Source organism: Cololabis saira, chromosome 12 (genome assembly GCF_033807715.1).
Source record: "Cololabis saira isolate AMF1-May2022 chromosome 12, fColSai1.1, whole genome shotgun sequence".
NCBI lineage: Eukaryota > Metazoa > Chordata > Actinopteri > Beloniformes > Belonidae > Cololabis > Cololabis saira.
Genome location: NC_084598.1, coordinates 25,539,968 through 25,564,275, shown reverse-complemented (window position 1 = coordinate 25,564,275; position 24,308 = coordinate 25,539,968). Strand labels below are relative to the sequence as shown.

The 24,308-nt window shown below is 39.7% G+C and overlaps 1 protein-coding gene across 4 annotated transcripts in view; it reads left to right on the top strand.

The window, feature by feature from the left end:
- Positions 1-24,308, top strand: part of znf385a (zinc finger protein 385A) — a 70,948-nt gene that overhangs the window by 31,928 nt on the left and 14,712 nt on the right. For 3 of the 4 annotated variants that reach the window (XM_061736168.1, XM_061736170.1, XM_061736172.1), the window contains exons 2-3: positions 13,788-13,942; positions 20,045-20,155. In XM_061736168.1, the coding sequence (XP_061592152.1) occupies positions 13,788-13,942; positions 20,045-20,155 (266 nt within the window). Of the gene's footprint in view, positions 1-13,787; positions 13,943-17,389; positions 17,726-20,044; positions 20,156-24,308 lie in introns of those variants that run through there. The other variant, XM_061736171.1, reaches the window with a different exon arrangement.

Genomic DNA, 24,308 nt, shown 5'->3' with positions numbered 1-24,308 from the left:
CCCTATCCAGTCTGTCATTAAGCACAATGCTCCCCTTTGGGAGAGAAGGGAAGATTTACTCTGCCTAATATCAGAGGTATATCTAGTTTGTGTTTGAATGTGGACTTGTTGAAGAGACAATGCTTGTTTGTTCTGGTTTGTTATTGGTTGTTGTATGGAAATAACCCTGCTCTTGAAATGTCTTGTTTTCTGGTAAATATGCATGTTACCTATGCATTTGAGTCACATGGCTTTTACAAGCTCTAATATACTCTTTGGAATTTGTTCAAACTTTGTTTAGCCCTCATTCTGCTGGCATTTCTTTTTATTTGTATATTTACTGGCCACAGAGCATATTGCCACACATGCTGCAGCTTGTACTTAACTCTTAGTCTGGAGGACAACAACATAGCGTTTGGCAGCTGTTTGGCAGCTTAGAACAAAGAACAACAACAACCAAAACAGCAATGTCTAACAGCATTTTGCACTTGTTAGGCTGCAAAACAAAGTCAGAATTTCCCCTTTTCGCTATACCAATATTCCTATTTGGAGTGCATTTGTTGGATTGCTTGGAGATTTGTGAGTTAAAGAGTGTTCACAGATCTCACTACAGTGCAGACATTTGGATTAAGACCGAGACTAATGCAAAAGACTACTGAAGACTTAAAACGACATCTGCACCATTTCACAATAACTAAGCACTTACAACCTTTTGCTCTTTTTACTTAACCCTTTTTCAATGTATACACTGCTTAGTCAAGCCGACATACTGTTCGGTAGTTAAATACACACGTTCCTTTCATGCAGCACAAATGCAAACCAAGCTTTCATTTGTGGCACTGAAACAAGTTTCAGCTTTCCAAGCTTTCCCTGCATAATCCTCCCACTAAAGCGTAGCATAACAGCAGCAGTTCCAGACAGCAAATCAAACAGATCTTTATCTGCGTCCAGCTCCCTTCTATGCATGTATTAACCTTCATAGGAAGCTACGAAATTAGCATACTCTGATTAGAAAAGATGAGGTAGATAAAGTTTGACACAAACTCTCAACTTTTAGGATTCATTATCATTTTTAGAAGCTAAATTAAGAACTTGAGGGACACTGCTTCAAAGGGATCGACAGCACACTCTTGTGGTCATTTATGGGCAACTTTGCTGATGTTTTGGATTGTTTTGCATGTTTGGCATAAAGGTGGAGAACGTCCCCATGTGCGCCTTGTTGCACCCGAGACTTTCTGTGCTGAGCCACATCACCACCTGCGAGTCAGAGACAATGAGCCCATAATTCATTCCCTGGTAAGGCTGCGACAGCTACCTGGAAGTGGGATGCTGCTTCCAGAGCTCAGGATACAGCTGGTAGACCAAACAGAGAGAGTTAATGACTTTCACGGTGCTTTGTGCTGCAAAAACCTAGCAGATGACACAATATTGCAATCGTTTGCTCCTTTGAATTAATATGAAATTGTGGGCGTGTTGTATTTGTTGGAGCTGGAGGTAAATTAAGTAAACTGCATTATGATGAACACAGGCTCTCAAGAAGGAAAGGCATGTGAGTCAGGGAAATGTTCCCTGTTGACCTTGTGTGCATATGTGTGCATGTGCAAATATGCATTTTGAAGTGCATGCATCCATGCTTCCATCTGGGAGGAGTATATTCATTTAGTAATGGGTGCAATTCACAAGTACACCTTTTTTTTTCTTTTATGTGCATTTGTGCAGAGCTTTTAAACAAGGTTGCTGGGTGTCAAGTGACAGAGAGCTCAATGTCCAGACTAAATCAGGCAAGTTAGTGCATTATCACAAATCATAACCAGCAGGTTAAGGGGATCTTCAGTTCTGGGGTGAGTTCCAAGAAAAATAAATACATAAATAGCTGATTTACAAACAAAGATGCAGGCTGATCATATCAGTAATGGACAGAGTGGTCCACCAACAGCAGAGCAAATCAGTGGTGACATCAAACAAGCATGTGGTGGTAATTATGAGCCTGCAACTTACCAACGACACATGTCTTGTGGATTGTGGTCACATTTGGTAGGAAATTGTGGATGATAGCATCACAGCTATGTTAAGCATTTTCAGTTAAAATGACACACACACACACACACACACACACACACACACACACACACACACACACACACACACACACACACACACACACACACACACACACACACATTGAACTGATTAACAAAACACATAAAACCCCAAAACAAAATGCAAAAAGAAGACACATGGGACAAGAAAGCACAAACAGGAAAAATGACAAATAGCAGCAAAGCTTTGCACACAGGGGGAACGGCAAAGGAACTGGAAGGTGGGGATGGAGAGACAAGACTATGCCATTTTCAAAACTGCATGCTGCGTACTACACATTGCCGAAGTAATGCCAATATACAGTATTAGGCTAGTGACAAACGGTCAAAAAGGGCTTTAGTTTTCGAGATACCCCTACCGGGGGTAGAACAAAACCTAACAATGTTTTTCCTCATCTCTAAGGTGTCCCATATATGAAATGGATTCTTAGGTTAAAATATTTTACTGCAAACATTGTTAAATTGATACATATTGTTATGCATCCCAAACCTAAAAAAGAACCAAAATACAGTCTGGCCGTATGGGAGTTAAGATATATAAACTCATGTAGATTAATAACAGAAGCTCTGACAGCTTTGAAACTAGACATAATTGTGGTCAGGAAGTTGCTTTACCTATTAGAAAAACCTGGATGTGAATATCTTGATGTGTGTTACATATAAAGACCTTTGAACACTTTTCCAAAATAAGCGGACATGCAAAAAAAGAATATCTATGCAGAATGTTCTCATTTACTTTTTAGTTGCCTGGCCAGGAATTGTCATAGAAACACATATCATGGCTTGTTGGAAAGCTGGGGTTGTGCTGAATCCAGTGATACCAAATATGTAAAGATACCATGCATAGGCAATGTGGTACATCAATAAATGTATGAGGTGTCCCAAATTAAAGAAAGTGAAAGATTGAAATAATCAAGCCTCCACAGCTGACCAATTCAATATTGCTGCAAACTAAGCAGGTAACTTGCAGATATATATATGATGCATTAAATTAATTATACACTCGTATGACACCTTTTATCCATACTTGAGATAACACTTTAATTATGGATACATGTACTGTCATATATGATGGCTTGTTGGAATATGTGGTTATGCTGAATCCAGCAATACCAAATATGTAAATAGTATGCATAATCATCAATCACTAAATATAAAACTGTCCCAAATAAAGAAATATGTTGCATTAAATAGCAATGCAACGTATTCTGTACTGTACTGTACTACACTGTACTGTACTGTTTGACATCACCGGGGGATGAGTCTAGCTAATGCTTACGGCTCAGCAATAACACACACAGGAGACAAGGTGACAGGATTGTAGTTTGGCCTTGATGATCATTTTAATAAAACTAACTAAACTTCACACAGTACAAATAAAATTACTGTCTCAAATTAAACAAATGTTCATCAAACAAAACACTCTGAGGAGGAATGAGCCCTCTCCTCACGCTGAACTCCCCAGCTCTTTGGCTGGTGTTTTTCATTGGCTGCTTTTGGTAGCCATCACTGTCACTCATCCACATTATCATCAGTGACAAAGTGGGTCATATTTGGGCAGTCTTGGAAAGAGCAAGAGCAAAACTCAGTGCAAGTCAAGCCCACTGAAAGACACTGGCATTTGCTGGTATTATTGCAGTTTCCATCTTTACTACAGGTGGGTGATGTCTCAAACCTCTTTAGGTGCTGGTGCATTCTGGCACATGACGGGTTCAATGGACCCATCTGAGCCTCCATTCTCTACCAACTGGGTTCCAGAGATGAGGCTTGGCCAGGTGGTTGTTACGCCACACTGCTGTTTGATATAAGGCTCTTAATACATGTTGCTGGAAGGCATCTTCTGTTGTGGGTAGATTTGCTGCTGAAGAATCTGTGGTAGATGCCAGTATGTACCTCAGCTCATCTAGGTTGGTGCAAGGACAGCCATTCTCCTTTTTCTTTTGACCATACATTAGGAGGGCATACTTTCTTGCCAAAGGCAAAGCTTCCTCTAGGCTTCCAGACAGTCCAAACTTGGCCATTTCCTTTAATTCAGTCAGATGGGTCTTCAGTCTTGTGAAGGCAGTGGTCTTTCCACTTCTGTATAAGCTGCTTGTGGTATCACACAACCTCATGGTCAATGTAAAGATCTGTCAAGCAGTCAACACCTGATTTGCTAACCCTCTTGACCTCCTCACCATTTTCAAAGCCACCTACCAATATGACTGTGTTCTCTGAAAAGATTATCTGTTGCCCAGTACGAGTGATGTAATTGCTGACAAAGCTACATAGAGCAGCCTTGTTCCCACTGATCCTCAGGTATGTGAAACACTAAGGGCCCGATTTACTAAGATCCTAAATAAAGAGTACTAAATTGCGTGTGCACTGAAAAAGTTTGCACGTGCTGTTGTTGTGTGTTTTGCGGGTGATCAACTAAGAATGCTTGCGCAATTGATAACAGCCGCAAACCGCAGTATTTAAATGAGGTGTTGCGTGTCTTACGGTTTGCGCCATGGAGAGTTTGGATGGAAAGCAGGATATTCGCAAGCGCAAAATGAAATTTGACGAGTTGGAGTTAGAGATATTAGTGATGTTGTGCCGTATTCAGCACCCCTGCCGTGAAAAGCACCCCCTCGTCGACATATATTACCCACAGATCTCTTATTCACGAGTAAATGTCAAAAAGGACTAAATGCTCATGTTTAATTTACTACAAATGACAACGTACACACAATGACAAAAATGATATTCTCATTCCGTGTCACGTTCTGTTTAGCGGCCAGTTTTGTGTTAATGATTCATGTTTAAATGCGCTCCCACAATAAAAAAAATGGATTCCACAATAGTCATACTTTCCCACAATCACAGTCACAGATAACAAAAATCGGGTAAATGGTTATTGATGTCATTAATTAATAGCCTGTTTACTGTGTTGTCTTCCATAATATTTGTAAATATATATAATATAAACTCCTAAGTATGTGCTTATTACTTTCGGGCTTGGTAAATCTCATTGCGTGTGGTAAATGAACCTATTTGCATTTTCCCCTCCCAGTATTTAGCGCTTTCTGGCGGGTACGCCCCATATTGATTATTAATCAGGGCAAAAGTACTAAATGAATAGCGTGTGCTATTTTGCTCATTTGAGAGGCGCAGTCCTCTTTGCACGCTGTTAGTAGATCAGCTTGCACATTGGTTTGCGGGTGATGTCAAGTTTGCACACGTTTTTACGCACGCAAACCTTTAGTAAATCAGGCCCTAAAACAACACAGCTGATTCCTTCCTTTCCCATTAACATTGTGATCTTATTCCAGATACACTCACCCAGGTCATTAAATTTCTGAAAGCCTGAATCATGGAGACTCTGCAGAAGAGGCATACCATCGATGAGATATCCTGAAGGTTCTTTAACACTGGGCAGTTGTTGCGTCTCTCCAACGACTGACTCCAGTTTCTTAGTAAGGTCAGCTTTTGTTGTCTTCCTCATGCTTCCATCATCATAAAACAAAGAGGGTGGGACAGCAGCGAGTTCATGAGACATCACAGTCTCCATGGACACCTCTCTTTGGAGACAGCGAGTAACCCTCGAAAGAGCACATCTGAATCCATGTGAATCTGTCTAGATACACTAACTCCTGCTGATGTTTTCATATCCTTGAAGGTTGCAAACTGGTGCCTTTTCTCTGGATACATGAAGACAATGATGTAGATAGCTATAGCTGGATCCACCGAGTAGCCTAACTAGCTAGCTAGCTCACTACAGACTAAAAGACTTTAATCAAAGATCACACTCAGGGAAGTTAATTAAGCAGTACAGGTTTTACTGCCCTCTGCTAGTTTAGAGAAAAGACATAATTATTTTCCATTATGCAGTAATGACTTGACCAAAAATAAATTCAAGTGGATTTAAATATTTTAATAAAGGTGTTCTATTTCAATTTAACCTAAGTCTACTGGATATTTGTTTCCATTATGAAATATACAATTTTTTTATGTATCATAAATAAAGAGTAGTGCTTACCTCAGGTGACTTATGTTGCAGTAACATTGAATTGGTCCGCATTCTCACCATTGATTATGGGCTTGGGACTGGACACTGAATATGTCAATGTTTCGGTATTCTTTCATTTTGGACACTTCATACATTGATTGATGTACCACACTGCCTATGCATGGTATCTTTACTGTACATATTTGGTATCACTGGATTCAGCACAACCCCATATTTCCAACAAGCCATGATATGTGTTTCTATGACAATTCCTGGCCAGGCAACTATGATGTAAATGAGAACATTTTGCATAGATATTCTTTTTTTGCATTAGCTAGACCCATCCCCCGGTGATGTCACACAGTACAGTACAGTACAGTACAGAATACGTTGCATTGCTATTTAATGCAACATATTTCTTTATTTGGGACAGTTTTATATTTAGTGATTGATGATTATGCATGCTATTTACATATTTGGTATTGCTGGATTCAGCATAACCACATATTCCAACAAGCCATCATATATGACAGTACATGTATCCATAATTAAAGTGTTATCTCAAGTATGGATAAAAGGTGTCATATGAGTGTATAATTAATTGAATGGATCATATATATATCTGCAAGTTACCTGCTTAGTTTGCAGCAATATTGAATTGGTCAGCTGTGGAGGCTTGATTATTTCAATCTTTCACTTTCTTTAATTTGGGACACCTCATACATTTATTGATGTACCACATTGCCTATGCATGGTATCTTTACATATTTGGTATCACTGGATTCAGCACAACCCCAGCTTTCCAACAAGCCATGATATGTGTTTCTATGACAATTCCTGGCCAGGCAACTAAAAAGTAAATGAGAACATTCTGCATAGATATTCTTTTTTTGCATGTCCGCTTATTTTGGAAAAGTGTTCAAAGGTCTTTATATGTAACACACATCAAGATATTCACATCCAGGTTTTTCTAATAGGTAAAGCAACTTCCTGACCACAATTATGTCTAGTTTCAAAGCTGTCAGAGCTTCTGTTATTAATCTACATGAGTTTATATATCTTAACTCCCATACGGCCAGACTGTATTTTGGTTCTTTTTTAGGTTTGGGGTGTATAACAATATGTATCAATTTAACAATGTTTGCAGTAAAATATTTTAACCTAAGAATCCATTTCATATATGGGACACCTTAGAGATGAGGAAAAACATTGTTAGGTTTTGTTCTACCCCCGGTAGGGGTATGTCAAATTTTTTGGGGCATTGTCACTAGCCTATATGTACTTAATGCTGGTACTGTGATTGTTGTTGTTACATAGAATGCTACCGTAAAAACAAGCACAAAACAAAAGTATAGAAGGTAGTACAAGTACACAAAACTGAAAGGTAACCAAACAGAACTAAACAGAAAAAGACAGAGACTTCAAAACTATAGCAGTGAAGGTTCCCATCCACATTAAGAGCAAATTTTGATTGATACTTTTTTCAAAATAAATCCTGGTACAACAAACTGTTTGGACCAAACTTAGTAAAACAGTCGCAGTGATTCATTTAATTCATTCTCCTCTGAAATGTTTTACTCTGGTAGAGCGACTCCCAAAAATACATATGCAGCAGACCCAGGTTCCTTTATCAATGTGTGCAGACCTTTCAGCTGCAAACTCCCCACTGTGCCTTTTTAGTAAATATCAGGATTAAATTTTTAGCATGTGGGGTGAAAAGTCCGAGTAAATCTGGGCCTATGTGTCCTGTTGGGTTTGAGGCCAAATCCTGAACGGAAAAGGGTGACATTTTCTTTCTCTCTCCCCTCTGTGTTCATGTTCTATCACTTAGCCAGCACATTGAAATTAATCGGTTCAATTCCTCTAGAGATGACAACAGCGTATGCGAAAATAAAAATCACTCTAAATTCATCATGAGGGACAAGATCAGAGTGAGCGATAAGAAGAATAAATATCTGCTCCAAGAACATGTATATTATATGAAACCACAGTTGAGCAGAGATATAAATACATAACAGCTTTGCCTGACCGTCGAAACATTATCTTATATCTGCACTCATTTTGGATAGCTAGAACTCCCTCTTTTAGTTAGATTTGAAAAAAGTGTTTCCACTTAAATATATATCTCATGCATGACTTAGATAATGCAGACAGCTGCCACCCTAAACCTCAAGATTGAGACTGATGAGGTGCCATCGGAGATTCTGCTGTATGAGTCTGTCTGAACGAGAGCTAGAAAGGGAGGTTTGATGAGAAGCTATGTTGGAATTACCGAGAAGAATATCCCAGAGCAGCCTCGGCCTCCTTAAATCATTGCACTTACTCAGAGCTCTCTCAATAATGTATACATAAGCAGAAAGCAGGTTTTCTCAGGATTTAGGGGAGGCAGTTACTCTAAAAACCTCAATGCACCAAAAAAACACTTGGTCAATAAAACTAAATTATGAACGCTCCACAGTAGATCACTGATGCCATAGAGCATACCTTAGAGACGTGTCTTAGTTGTTCTTCGGTTTAGGTTTTGTAATCCAAATTAGGATCAGGTCTTGAATATTTTTATCACATCTCCAATAATATTCCCACCATCAAGCATATCAGTGACTGTAAAAATGAGTATGTAGTGATGTTACTTCCCTCTGGGCCATGTGGAGGACAGGCGCCTGCTTCACGGCCCTGCAAGAAAAGGAAACTCGGAGCCTCACTGTTACTTTCTCTCTGGCCCAACTGCCAACGGCGCCGGCACATCTGTACGTGTCAGGCATGGCTGGTGCCAGCAACCCTGCTCCCATTGTTCTCTCCTGAATGCATCCAATGCCCAATGGGAAAGAAGGCTGAACACATTGTTGCAAAACCTACAAAGCCTGTTAGATAATCTCAAGACACAGAAAGCTTCTCTGAGCCTTGATTCTGGAAGCAGCCTTTGTCTTGCAGCTCTGCATAGATAACACCCATAGGTGTTTTCTCTTGAAGGTATAGGATTCTACCCCTTTTAGCTTTTTCAGGGGTAGTAATGATAGGGAACAAAACTGTGCAGGTGTGTTATAACAATACAGTGCTTAAGGCATGTAGAGATGAGGTAACATGTTACAAAACAAAAAAGGATGCTCTCATGCAAGTGAAATCTTGTTAAAGACCACTTGCTGTTTTAGTTGTCTGATTAATCATTACTTTTAACTCTTTTATTTTAACTGACTTCATGCATCAATTAGATTTCCTGAATTCAACAGGAAACACAAGGACATAGAGCACCTTGGACAGGGATGGCATGAAATTAATGATATTTGTGTTTTTTTTACCCTCCTTTTGTTCAACCTTAACCACAGAGCCAAAGTGCTGAATGTACCAATTCAATTCAATTCAATTCAATTCAATTCAATTCAATTCAATTCAATTCAATTCAATTCAATTCAATTCAATTCAATTCAATTCAATTCAATTCAATTCAATTCAATTCAATTTTATTTATATAGCGTCTATTACAAGAGAAGTTGTCTCTAGGCGACATGGAGAAACCTAATTCAATTGTGTGCACTTGTGTTTGTGTGTTTGTTTTTGGTGTACATTGTCTAGGTAGAAGAGGAGGAGGAAAAGTGGCCAATAGCAGATGTATCATGGTGGTGAATTATTTCAAATAGCACAATCAGTCTCTTGGCTTTGATCTCTCTCTTTCCTGCTCTTCAGTGTCAACCCTCCATTTATCCCTTTGCTCTGTCGCTACTGACCCTGTTCACTTTAACTGTTACCATCATTTTCTGTCCTTTTTTATGTCATCACTTCGTGTGCTGGCTTAATGCACAAGAATGACCCCCTAAAATTTTCATAATTGTAACTTTAATTGCATTTAAACTTAAACCTCAGACCATAGCAAAATAAAAAATAATACAAAAAAAAATTCTAATCTCGGATGCGAAACTCAAAATAGTCCTCACAAAGTCTGAACCATAAAAACTGGGCATGGCCCCACATTTCAAGTAAGCCCGCTGCACCATCAAGCCTCCTGGCGGCGGCCCATATGCTGTTAAAGTCCTCTGACTGTGTAACCCCCTGCAAGCCTGCAGGATTCCTCGCATGTCAGAGGGTTTAACAGCATACAAATCACCATAAACTTCCTGTCAGCTCTTCCACAATTTCTATTTGTGTCAAACTTAAATTCCAGCTCTGTCTTACGAGACCATGTATGTCTGGTCACATGTCCAAAATAAACAAAGTGGCAATGAAGTTTCAGAAATGATGAGACAGTTGTTATTGTATCAGTTGTTTTGTAAAGGGCAGCTATCAGGTGATGTAATAAGTATCCGTAACCATATCATCACCTTTATATTTTGGATCTATCACGACTCCAAGGTTTGGTTTTTTTTATACAGAAAAGCCAATTATTATGTTTTGAAATGGTTTATTTTGTTATTTCAACAGTCTGCAATACCAAAACAGATCCATTTACCATTTCATTAAAGATAGTAGATTTATTTTTCATCTGTATCATCTGTCTGTATCTTATTAAATTTTGTTATACATAGAAATTCCTCTTTTTAAAGCTCTGTCTAACTCCAGACAAGTGAGACCAAATGCAAACACGCACATACAGTATGATAGATTACAATAAGTTGGATAAATCTTAGCCTCTAGTTACCAGGGAAAAAATGAGAAACAAACTGCTAGTTAATCATTACTCAGTGACAAATATTATCAAACTACTGATTAGTTTACTAATCAGTGGGAGGAGAGGACATAATTATGACAAGTGATCAGCCATCAGTCTGCTCCTGGAATCAGAGAGGATAAGAAAAAAAAAACATGATGTTGACTATTATTCTGCTAACAGATGACGGATCCCAGTTTGTTTTCTTTTTAAACTTTATTCAAGCTGGAGCAAGGCTATCTAACATTGTTTACATGTGCATCTCTAATGTCACAGAAAGTGACCTGAATGTTAGCAAACATGTCTTCTAATGTTCTAATAAAACATACTGATGGTGTCTGTTTTACTGTTATAGTGTATGAGTATATCATAGTGTGTATATATATATATATATATATATATATATATATATATATATATATATATATATATATATGTATATATATATATATATATATATATATATATATATATATATATATATATATATATATATATATATATATATATATATATGTTTCCTGTTTCTTATTTTGTTGTTTACAAAGTCTTTACATGTGTGCACTTTTATGGAGCTGCTGCCTATAATGTCATTGTACCATTATAATGATAATAAATGCTTTCTATTTCTATTTCTATTTGTTATGGAAGCTGATCTAGCAATCAGTGTATGCTTATTATAATGGCCTGGTATAGTGTCTCTTTTTCCACTTGGTTCAGTTCATTAACAATTTCTATAAAGAGACAGGTCACTGTGATCAGTTCAAATACGTTTCAAAACTTACCATTACTATGATTTTATTTTTATTTTATTTATTTTTTTCATCATGCCGTCTGCTCTGTGGTGAGTTCTCAATATCTGCTATACACCCCACTTCCAGGGAATTATTAGTGACATACTCAGTCAGGGATTTATCAACTATTTAGTTATTCTTGATTGATTACTCACTGATTTTAGAGACAAACTGAGTATTAAATAACCATTAATTTTGCAAGGAAACCAGGTTATGTGTTAATCATTCAGTAAAGGTTACCTGGCAGGTTGTTCTTCATTTGTTACGCGGTAACTAAGTGACCAAACATCTTCATACGAAGTGAAAAACAATCTATGCTGGTTGCACAGTCTACACTCAAAAATGATTTGTCTGATTTACAATGTAAGTGGATCCCTAAAGAGAGATTAAATTAATAGGGCAATTATACACTGTAGCAAGAGTGTGATTTATGTATATGGACAAACACACACTTGTTCCTGACGGGACACACTCTGTCTTTGCTCAAAGGACGACTGCTCCTCTCGCTTCTGTCTGGTCCCCAGCTCCATTCACTTCCTCAGATTTCATCACCTCCTGCTGCTGCAGAGACACGCTCCGTTCTCCGCTCAGCCAATCTCTCTGTCTGCCCGCCAGACGCCACCTGACCCACTGCCAATAGTGGACTCACTGGGGACCCGCGAAAACTGCTGTGCAAATTCAGCAAGCAAAGTGTCTGCTTTTCAAATAAAACACACTCTCACATGCGCATGTGCAAAAAAAAAAAAAAAACTGAATGCAAGTCATCTATCAATATTGTGATCAATACTGTCAAGCAGAGTTAAACTGACCAAGTTTTGACGTGATAAACTATGCTCTAAAAACTGGAAACATATTTCTGTATGGGTCTAACATTTGGATTAAAACTAAAAAGCTTGTATTTTTATTATTATTTATATGAAAAATTAAACTGTTGCATATGAAAGTCGAACAGAACCAGCTGGAAAACAACAGGCACGTGTCCTCAAACTTGTTTTCCAGGCTGTCAGAGTGATTAATTGCCTGAGCATGTTTTTTATACTTTTATAAATGTGTTTGCATGTGTATGTTTATGGTTTGCTTAGTGGAGGAAGCTTACATGCCTATGGTGGTACCAATGATGAGGCCTCCTCGCGGCCCTCTGCTGCAGATGTGCAGCTGAGCATCGGCTGAGACAGCACTTTCCCTTCACTCCAACAAAGTCAATCCCTCTATCCCTTTCACTCCTGCCCCGCTCTCTCTAATCCCAGTGTTAGAGACTCCATCTGGTAACATCATATTCGTCCATGAAGCAGTCACATTAGGTTCTCTGATCACTTTCAGATGATGTTAAGCTTGATGAAAATGCAGAGGTGTCAAATAATGCCCACATTGCCATGTGAAAGTGTGAAGGCAGGTAGAAATGCGGAGCAGTAGGAAGCAAAGCAAGGGACAGCAAGTAACGCGGCGGAAGAGTAGCTTAGAGCAATCCCAAAAAGGGAGAAGCAAAGCTTTAAGTCTCTGAGGAATTTGAAAGCTGCAGAAATCCAGTTGTGGATATTAAGAGGCTTAATCTAAGAGCTTGCTGAGGCTGAGTTTTGCTGTGTGGGTCCCATCACTATCATCCTTGACAGAGGTTACAGAGGAGACGAAGGGGATAAGGAGTAGAGGAAGGCAGATGGGAGCAGAGACGAGAAAATGGAGCTGAATATAATTAAAACTGCTTCAAATGATTTTTTCTAATAGCTGAATTCAACATCAATTTATGTTACATTTTGTGTGCTTGTGTATTGTCTGTGTGTGTATGGACTACTTTTTTTTTTTAGCCTGTAAAACCATGATTGGACACAATCAACGGGAGGGAGCATGTGTTAAGCACGAGTGGAGGAATTAAAAAAGGATTCATTTATGCCCTAATTAGACATTACTAAGTGATCCAGCAGTAGTGCACAAGTCACGATAATAAAAAATGACATGTGCTGAGATGGGTATCGTTATCTTGCAGCTGCAGATGACACCTAGGAGATAAAAGAAGAAAGTAGAGCAGACAGGTGGATAACAGGAATTCCCACTGCCTCCGTGCCATTGTTTTCTATTACAAGATATTCCAGCTTCATTTGGACTGAATGCTTTGTTGTTGTTTTTTGGGGGTTTTTCCCTCACGCCTGATGTCTGAACTGAATTTCCACAGCATCATCTTATTTTTGTACATAGCTTCCAAAGCTATAGCTTCCAATAATGTTACAGTGCATTGATGACTCTATACACCTTTTTAAAATGATATTTATAGTATATTATATATTGTGTCTGTGTTTTTTTCCTGCGTTTAGGAGGCATTAACCGGGCGGGTGCAGCCGTGCCGACGTTCCTACGGACCCCGACGGTAATCCAGCCCCACCTGGACATGAAGCCCTTCCTGCAGTTTCCCATGGAACCCCCCCCTCCTCCTCCACACAACATGAGCCTCTTCCACAACTTCAACACAGTAAGAGGAGAGCTGGCACAGAAACGCACAGACGCAAACACGTGTACTGCAGTGTTTTAAGCCATAAGAGGGATCACTTCCCCACAGATTTTGTAAACACAAGGTTAAAAATCATAATTTTGCTGCACCATGCTTATTGACAGTGACTGACATAGTTGTAGTTGAACAGATTAACTTTGAAGCATGTTTTTTGATTAAATAATTATTGATTCTTTTTTTCTTTTTGACACATCTGTTTTTAAAGTGTATGTTGGGCCAGACAGGTCTGTTTTAAAAGGAGGCAGAGCACAGTATTTCATATACACACACTCTGCCCCCTTGCTTCATTCAGAAACCAGTAATTAAAGAGCTGTTCTCAGGCCATCCTCATAGCTGTACGCTTCAAACATCAAAGCTTTTTTGATGTGGTATTTTTTTTTAAGTTAATAGAGAGTGATCCTCCCATTTCTTCTTCCTAGAGCTTGAGCTAACATCATTTAGATTAAACCACCGAGGCATTTACCAGCTCAGCATAATGTAGCATGAGCTCTTTCAGACTGCCTAGCAATATCAGCATATTTCTTCATATAAATGTCATATAGGTGAATTTGTATTGACACTTTGTGGGTCAATGCTGGGCCTGGAGCATGTTTTCCTGTGTCCTATAATTCATTCAGTTTTGTTTCCTAAAAAGAGATACCAACCATCTTTGATAAACAATAGTACATGTGCTTTTGTCTTGCACGTCATTAAAAAGACACTAACGGGAATCCAGACACTGTTGAGCACATGAAAATAAAGTCGTTTTAATAGCCTTCAGTTAGCTTTGATGAAGGCATTTTCGCTGCCAAACTGCACTCAAACCAGCAGATGTGGATTCATAGAGGCACTAAAATTATGCAAGCACTCAATTTTCCCTCTCGCCTTTGTTAGCACAGCCCTCAAACCCTTCTCTCTTGATTTCTTTTTCTTCTGTCATGCTGCCTCTGCAAAACTCCCTCTGGCTTCATCTGTCTCTTTTGCTCATTTTGTAACTTAGCGCTGCTCCCCGTCTTCCTCTTTTCACAGCATTAACTATGTCCAAAGGTCCGGAGGGATGTGTGATTGTGAATAGCTGTTGCTGCTGACGGCTGAGAGGCCGGCCTGAGTGAGTGGTGCTCTGCTGCTCCGTGTCCAGGAGATGGGGCCATAGGAGAGCCTTGGAGGACAGTCTGACCTTACAGCTTCACTCTATACTGGCACATAAACAGGACTCAGTGGTTCTCCAGCATGACACGGAAAACAAAGTGCAGTTAGTATTTGTTTTAAAGTGCCTAAGAGAATGGTGTTTGGTTCCTGAAGTGTGTCTTGCAGTCTCATTCACACAAACTGCAAAACCAGACAAACAAACAAACAAACACCAAAAAAAAAGAAAGAAAAATGAGGGAATCTCATTCAGTTGCTACAAATGAATGATGAATGCCCTGTATTGATGTGTTGCTGTAGAGGAAGTCTTAGCCTTGAGCATTCCCCTTGATGCTTGATGTTTAATTTTTTAGTGTAGTAAATTTGCAGAGGAAAGACTTAGAGAAAAAAAGTACGTGTCTGCAGCTCTGTTACATGACTGCTATTGCTATCTTGCTTCCACGTGCCTCCCTGAACATCACTCTTGATGTTTCACTAACTCCACTGCAGCATAGCCCTGAGGACTATACCCGTGTTGTGGGCCAATTGCAGGTTTTTCTTTCATCTTGTGATAAGTCATATGTTCTGAGTTTGCATATGCACGATGAGGCTCTACCTCACACCCAGGATCATTAACCCCCCCCAGCACACGAATGGCCTCTCCTAAAGCCACATACAGCTTTAATTGTCCTCTAATGGGATTTGTCCTTTACCTGCTTGTCTTACTCAATGTGCCTGTAGACAGTGACGAGGCTGAATTATTTATCTGCAGCAGTCCTGATATAGACACATGCTCGTGTATTTCAGAGCTGAACAGCCAGTGCTGGTGTTAGTCTGCAAAGGATACAAAATGAGAATTTTGAAGAATTTTGAACGACTCTAAATTAATTCAAAACAAAACTGTCTAATAAATGACAGAGTCACCTCTGAAAACTATCACTACATTATTTTGGACTCAGTTTTAAAGAAAAAGGTCCTCATTCACACATAATATTTTGAGAGGCCATCATGCCTGTTGATTTTAAAAGGATTTGGACTTAACAGTTAAAATATAATTCATCGTTGGGTCTTAACAACCTTTCCGTTCAATTACTGTATGTCTCAAACGAAACCAGTGACCATGGTGGAAACATCTTTATGCATGTAATAGAACAGTGGTGACAGTAATGATAATAATAATAATAATAATAATAATAATAATAATCATAAAGAACATCAATATTTTACTACCTATATTTTATTTATTTTTCGGTGCAATGTTTTGAAGTATTTATGAGAAGCCGGTGGGTTCCCTGCAGCAGACAGTGCTCTCACTGGGAGACAAAGGCAGATCTAATGGGGATCCTGGCATACAGCTAGTATGAATGAGAAGGGAAGAGAGGAAAGAAGTTTCACCATCAAAAACAAGTAGGACCTCATACATTCCTTGGTGTTCAAGGAAACACTATATTTCACATATGAAGCAATAACACAGACTGAGTTTGGGTAACATGGCCCCATGTTTTGACACAGTGTTACAACACACTCTGTGTTAGAAAAACTGCAGATCATGCTACAACACAGATGTTCTACTTCCTTTCTCTTTTTTCAGTGCAAAAGTGGTGCTTTGGATTTTAATCAAGTATTTGCTTCAGCTACCATGACATTTGTTAGATTTGTGATGTTTTATATGTTATGAAATTAACTCCCCTATGGCCCCATTCTGAGTGGCTGCTAACCTACAGTAGCTCCCCCTCAGAAATTCTCCCCCTTGTTCTCCAAATTAAGAGTGCTGTCACTGCCATCAACTGCAGACGGGACATTTACGTTCCACCATCCACTTACAGTGTGGCAGCTTTTTCATATAGTTAATGGATTTTATCAATTTGATTTCATGGAATTGTTTCATTATATATATTTTTCATTATTATATTTTTTCATTTTGCTCAAACAAAATGTTACATGTTCTTAACATAATGTGTGCACATCTGCAATACAATGCCCACTGAGCTGGTGGGCATGGAAAAGCCTGCGGCAGCTTAGAGTGATATTTCATTGTGTGAACGTGCAATAGAGTGGGAATCCAGCTGGGGGACACACAATCCTGGTTGCATCTGGGTAGATCGAGTATGCATGAAGAAGTGGGTAGAGAGAGAGAGAGAGAGAGAGAGAGAGAGAGAGAGAGAGAGAGAGAGAGAGAGAGAGAGAGAGAGAGAAAGAGGGGAGGAGAAAACTGGGAAGCTCAGAAGGAAATGCAGGGAAGCGTGAGACCGAGAGAGGAAAAGTAGTTGAGAGACAGAGAAGGAGGAGGAGGGTGACCGAAAGAACAGGCACTTGTTAGGTCATGCATTTAAAAAGATGGAGATATTTCTCTTGCAGCAGGCTGAATAGAAACCCGGTGTGCTGAAAGGAGAGAAAAATAAATAAATCTCAGCCAGCAATGCATCACTAGGCACAAGTTCTGTCTTTTTTCTTTTTTACTTTTTTTTTAGTGTCTTTGCATTCAGCATTAACAAACAAGTAGGCTGAATGAGTGAGGAAGGTGTCCCAGACACTCTCAGTCTCACACACGCTGAGACCCAAACACTCACCTTTGCCAGCAGCACACACACGGGAGGACAAATGCAGCTTCAAATCTCTACAGATTCAGAGGAGAAGAGGGTGAGTACTTAAATTCTTGGAGCTTGTCACCACTTTATTTCTCACTCCAACTGTTCCTTATCCCTGGCACAGCTCAAAAGTACTGCACAAGTTGTGCTTCAAAGGCTTCTTTTATCTGCCAAATTACAGTGGCTGCCAGAATGGTTCTGCTGAGAGTAAAGAGCAGAGCACACTTCAGTGAGCGAAAACAGTCACTCTCAACATTTGAGTGTGAGGGAGCAAACATGCAAGAGGAAGAGAAAGAAAGCAAAGTGAGCTCTATGTTCGGTATTTTGGTCAGGTGATTTCATTGTGTAGTCATGGGAGACGCTCGGACGCTCTTCTGGGGTTGTTGATAATGTAGATGAGAAGTCAGGGGCTTCTGTGGTTTGCTCATATCTGGCAGAGCCCTCATCTCATTAAAAAGAAAAAAAACGACTAATAAATTGGCTTTACCTTCATTTCTCAAATTGAAAAAAAATGAACTGTATTACTGGTGAAAACAAACCTGAAACACCGCTGAATTATTCAAAACTGTGTGTGTGCGTGTGTGTGTGTGTGTGTGTGCGTGCGTGCGTGCGTGCGTGCGTGCGTGCGTGCGTGCGTGCGTGCGTGTGTGTGTGTGTGTGTGTGTGTGTGTGTGTGTGTGTGTGTGTGTGTGATTCAGGAAAAAAACCCTCTGCAGTTACATCACAGTGCTCTACTCCCAGTTCATGAGAACATGTTTTTGGAGAGCATTAGCTTCAGAGGCCATGTGAACCGTGTTCCAAAAAGGCTCGATGGCAGCTGTGTTTTCAGCAGCTGAATTGGCTGGATGGATCATAGCTGACCCACGCTCGTTGCACTGTGCGGCCAGAGAAAAGCCCCATGATTCATGTGTAATGCTCGCTCCACACCGGGCCTGCTCAGCCTCGTATTAAACTCTCGGGAGGATAAAGGGGTCACATCGTGGCATCCAAAGCATTTAGCTGAGGCATCGTTTGACAGACGCTCGAAGGGTTTGATCAACGACTTGACTGCTGATATGAATAGGTGGATTATTGTGGATCTTGTGTTGAAGCGATCCAAATGAAATAAGAATATTCTGTGTAAGGATGTCCGGACTGGGCCTCTCTAGGTTTTCTTTTCTGTCTGTATGTTTTCCCCTTTTCTCCTTTACTTTCTTCTATATCTTCATCTTCCTTACCAACTCTTGTCACCCACTTTTCCCTCCAGATGGTGTGAATCTGTTCTGTCCTGCTCCTCAGACGAATGTCTGCCGGCTTTTCCTCTTTCCTTTGCTAAAAACAAGTTTGTTTTTCCAGTTTTTCAAAATTTGACTCATTTGCGTTTTGACATATTGAAAACTTAATTTAATTTCCTTTTCTTCTCTGTCAAATTGAATCAGTTGTACATTAGACTGAGGTTCTGGGTGAATCCCGGTTTAAGACCCTTGAAGGAAACCTTGATAATTAGCCGAATTAAACAGATTCCTTAAGAGTTTGTCAGGCCCTCTACACCATAAGGTTTGCATTAGACCTGGAAGACCCTCCGGGACATTCATTCGTTGATGACTTCATGAATTCAAAACACTGAGGATGTAAACCGTTAGTTGTACAAGTTACAAGTTCATTCTGTTTCTATTGTTACACCCAGACACTGGTTGTTGTAAATGTTGCATGTTTTAGCCGCATACAAGTGTGATAGACTGTTGTCTGTGGTGGAAATCTTCCTCAGCCTCTGAGACCAAACTAATGCTTAAATCAACCAGCGGCGATGGCTGGATAAATTTAACATCAAACGGAGATAATTAATTGGAACGTAGACCTTTTAGATCAATGCAGGCTGGGTGTTTTGTGTCTGGGACAGCTTCATATGAAGGGGCTTAAACAATGACACATCGGAGGTGCTGCTAAGTGAGTTAGTTAAATTTATACAAGGTGCTTAACACCAGACAGATGATTGACAACCCAGCTGAAACAATTACCGCAGGGGTCGCGGGATGCTGCAGCCTGTGTGACAGGACGCCTGACTTTTAGTTGTAGCAACATTCTGTCAACACAGCTGCTGAACATACTCCAAGATATTCACTAAACTCTGGAAAGATGCTATAAACAGGAGTGTGTCAGTGCTTTATTTGCCTCAAGTGTGATTATAGACTTTAAAGCTTGGCCTCTTAACCAGAAAAAGCTGGTTAAGAGGTTTCTCCACACCTACGGCGAACATCAGAGGAAGAGGTCCCGATACATTCACTTCATACAGTACATTGTGATGATAGACTGACCTATCGACTGGCAGAGTACAAGTTATAGCTCACATATTTCCTGCTCCTCTTTCTTTTTTTGTGTTTCCCTTTGTCAGATGGACCCAGTACAGAAGGCTGTGATAAACCACACATTTGGAGTTCCTCTAGTCAAGACCAAGCGGCCGGTCATCTCCTGCAACGTCTGCCAGATCCGCTTCAACTCAGAGGTATCGGAGCAGAAACGCACATCAGCACATATGAAAACTCAACAAATATGAAAACTCATTTTGTTCCTCAATGATATTAAATGTGCTGGAATGTTTTTATACGCACTTTTCTCTTTGAAATATATTGAAGGGCTCGCTGACCTGGTTTATTTACCCAAAACGGATGGTGGAACAGGATGTGGTGCATTTTTAGAACGACTTTTTGGCTCTTTCAGCTCCTCGATTATTGGCTTCTAGATAGTGTAGACTGGTAGAGCTGCAGCACAAACAAAAGTACATTTGACTTAGACTGTAAATATGTTGGATCTTTTGGCATAAACACGTCACAGAGTAAGAATCTCTTTAGCGCTAAACACAGTCAGTTTTCGCTGTGCGCGATTTTTCACCAGTTCCTGTTCTCCCATTTGGTATTGATTTCTAAAACTCAAACTTGATGATCATACCGACTGCCATTGTGTATATTATTTAATCATGGCTAATACGACATGAATGGAAGTAAAAATCCCATGGAAGTATTTGATGAGTAGGGACGCCAAATTATTCCTTATTTTGTAGTGTAGATGGATAGCATGGACGCATGACAACGTCAGCATTACATGTCATGTGTACAGTGTATAATTTGGCCTTGATTTCCCGTGGTACAGGATTCAGGGCCAGGGCGTGCATCCATCCACAATACACAACATTAAGGAGTGGACCGGTTCTATATATACTCAGCACATCTACAATCATGGTTTCTGTGTGGTCAGGGAGCTGCAAGGCTATAATTTTCCCTTTGCAGCGTTTTCTGCTTTGTATCCTCACAGGCAACAGGAAATAGTCAGAGATGTTTACCTATGAAATGTTTTGAACTGGCTGCGAGCGATCAAGTGCTGGCCTATTTAGTTTGCATGCTGTTGAATAACAAGCATAACTTAGCCAAAGAATTTAAAAACTTTAAACATTTGAATTTACAGTGCTTTAATTGCAGTTGAGTTTTTTTGTTTTTTAAATGGTGAGGATGCACTGATTCCCTGGCCCAAAAAAGAAAGAAAAGAAAGAAGTACACCAAATATTCTAATGTTTTAGTATTATGAGCATAACTTAAACATATATCTTTGTTTTTTGGTAAATACAACATCAGATGAATATTGACCTATGAGATATTACACCAAATCATAATTCATTTAAAAAAACAAAACAAAAACAACCTGCGGCAACCTTTGAACAGAAGCAGCCTTGTCACCTCGCTAGGTTGCCACTTTCCAAGGAGCCTTTGCTTTATTTTAATATTACATTCCTCTATTACATTAAATGGTGTTCAGAAGCTCGTTTCATGTTTTTTGTGACCAGGTTGCCTCATGAGGAGACGGCCTTTTGTCACAGTCTGATTAAGACTGAACGATTTGCCCAGAGGGCAGCAGAACAACCGAATAAAAGATAGCAGATGTAGGTGTAACCTATGTGAATGAATTCCACGTAGTCAGAGTCATCAGTCACAGGCACAGCTTTGTGTCATTGTTGATTTAATGTTGAATGCTGACAATAAGAAACAAAATTATTACTCCTACTAATACTTCTCAGTCCAGTGCTTTGTGCGGACTGCATTGTTATTATGTAACTAATCTGTAGTATTTACTAGTTCTAAGACAAAAAAAATAGAATTGAGTAAAATTTGCCAAAATAAAGAAGCTCGCTCACCTCTTATTTCTATTCGAAGTGTGACTGGCATAAACTCACTAAAGCCTCTGATTAGGATGGCCTCCATTTGAGAGTTTGGCTTTTAGTCATCTCAATCCCTTCAGAAGTAACAGAGTTTCCTCCAGGGCCCGGCCGTTTCAAGTTGTTGTTTTGTTCAAACAAAAAAGAAAATATGTCCCTTCTCGTCGATACCTTGTAAATGTTAAAGTGGAAGATCAAACACTAATGAAAAAAAAAATGAAATAAAATAATAGCAAGAATGGGAAAATAGAGAAAAATGCCATTTGTACAGTATAAGTTTCATGCGGAGTTGGCTGCCCTCGTGGAACCACATTTTTCAAAGTTTACATCCCTCTATCATTATAAATGAAGTCTCTCTGTGTGTTTGTCAGTAAAACGTCTCACAACAAAATGTAATAAAAGGCACATAGAAAATAGAGAAACTTCAACAGTTTTCTGGCTGACAGGCAGTGAGACTTCCACTCTCAGTGACATTTGCAGCACCCTTCTGTTACAGTCCACCCAAAAAATGGATAAGGAAATTAATAGATATGTAGGATTTTTCCAAATCCAAAAAACAAACATATATTTAACAAAAGACATCGAGTTTAGTAAAATATTTATGACGTTGACTATTTCATTAACGATCATTTGAGTGTTCAAACCTGTAGTTGTGTATCATCCACTCATGCAGAAGCACAACTTTTCTGTCTTTCTTATTGACCGTTTTCTCATATTTCTCACTGGCTAAACGATTTCACACTCTTGCTTTTCTTTTTTGGCAAAGATGACTTTATTACTTTTTTCATGCATACAAATAATAGAAAAAACAGCACAACTGAGAACTTTGCATTTGCTGCTTCATTTACAAATTCATCCTCTGGCCTTGATGTTGACATTCTGTTCTTTTCTCCCATCTATGGCTAGCTAGTATCATTGCCAAGTCCATTAGTCTTCAAAAAAATAAGAAAAAAAACACCTTTGCTTTCTTGCTCCTACCCTGCACCCCCCATATTTCACACATCAGTTTTACCACAATCCCTTTTTCCCCGTCTGCCCTTTTCTTTATTGTGCCTTTCCTTTTCCCTGCCTGTTTCTTCCTCGGCAACCTCCTCCCCATCTTTCTGTCCCCCTCTCTCACGCTGCATTATTTACAGTGTGGAAATGCCTAAAATTGCCTGCCACTACTTATTATAAGATGCATTTGTCAAGGACATGGATTAGTGTCTGGCTCTGACAGCCCCAGTGCATCCTGGGAAACTGGTAGAGAGGGGACTTGGAGAGGAAGGGCAGGAGCAGAGGGCAAGGAACAGTTTGTACACTGTTTTCTTTGCAAGGTGGTGGTGCAAGGTGCTAAATGGTGGTTAATGCAGAATAACCTTGGAGGCATACTGCATTAGTGACATCACAGGCTCCGGGTAGCTGCATTGGCTGACGTCACAACTGCTGCAGCAGAAATAGGCTGATATACATCTCGTATTTTTCTGCCCTTGCTCGCTCACAGCGACTCTCCTCCTTCTCTTAGCCCTTTTCCCTCTGCTCGCCGGTTGTTCACTTTTCCCCGTCCATTTTTTTCTCCCTCCTTGTCTCACCTGAAGCTCCCACACCAAAACAGCAATGCTTTAACACTGCATTCTTCAGAAAGATAGTCATTTTGTGCAGTTTTGAACCCTCAGAAACATATGATGCAGACTGATGTGGTTGATCTTTTCCTTTCTTTTTGCCACATTTACATAATTCTGGGTCTCACGCTTTCCTTGACTTGCAGTCTCTGGTTGTGCACCATGTCTGCGTCATCTTTTGTCACGCTCCTCCTCTTCATAGGTTTCAAAGACCTTCCGTGGAGACTTTACGGTACATCACCACATAGCCCTTCTATCTCCCTAGATTTCCTCTTTCTCACTCAGCAGTCCCCAGTCCTTGTTTTTTCCACTGCAGGTGTCCCTGCTTTGATCTGCTGGCTTTGCGGCAGCAGCTCCTTAAAATCCCATTTGACGGCAAACATGATTTATAAGAAAAATATGATACACTGATTTACTACAGCGGATGCTTAAAGTTCACCATGCCAACTCACGTCTTAGATACCATCACACAAACACATATAAATCAAGAATAAACAACTGGGCTCAGTAACATTACTCATTACCCCCCGCTTGCTTTTTCAAGCCAGACTATCTCTACAGTTGAGCCTTTGATCAGTGGGATGTCAGTCAAAATGTCCAAACCTTTCAGCACCCATGGCAGCTGTCAGCCGCTCATCAAGGCATATTCTCTCCCTTTCAACTAGCTTTAATCCAGCCACTTAAACAAATAAATATTTACAATATTGCTCCCCTTGGTCCTACTAGTTGACTGACAGTGCATCTCTTGGCGCATCAACTCTTTCAACATACTTTCGGAGTCAAGTGTAGCCCTGACATGAGTCCATGTCCACAAGGAGCATCTGTGCTCTTAGAGATAGAGTAGTGTGTGT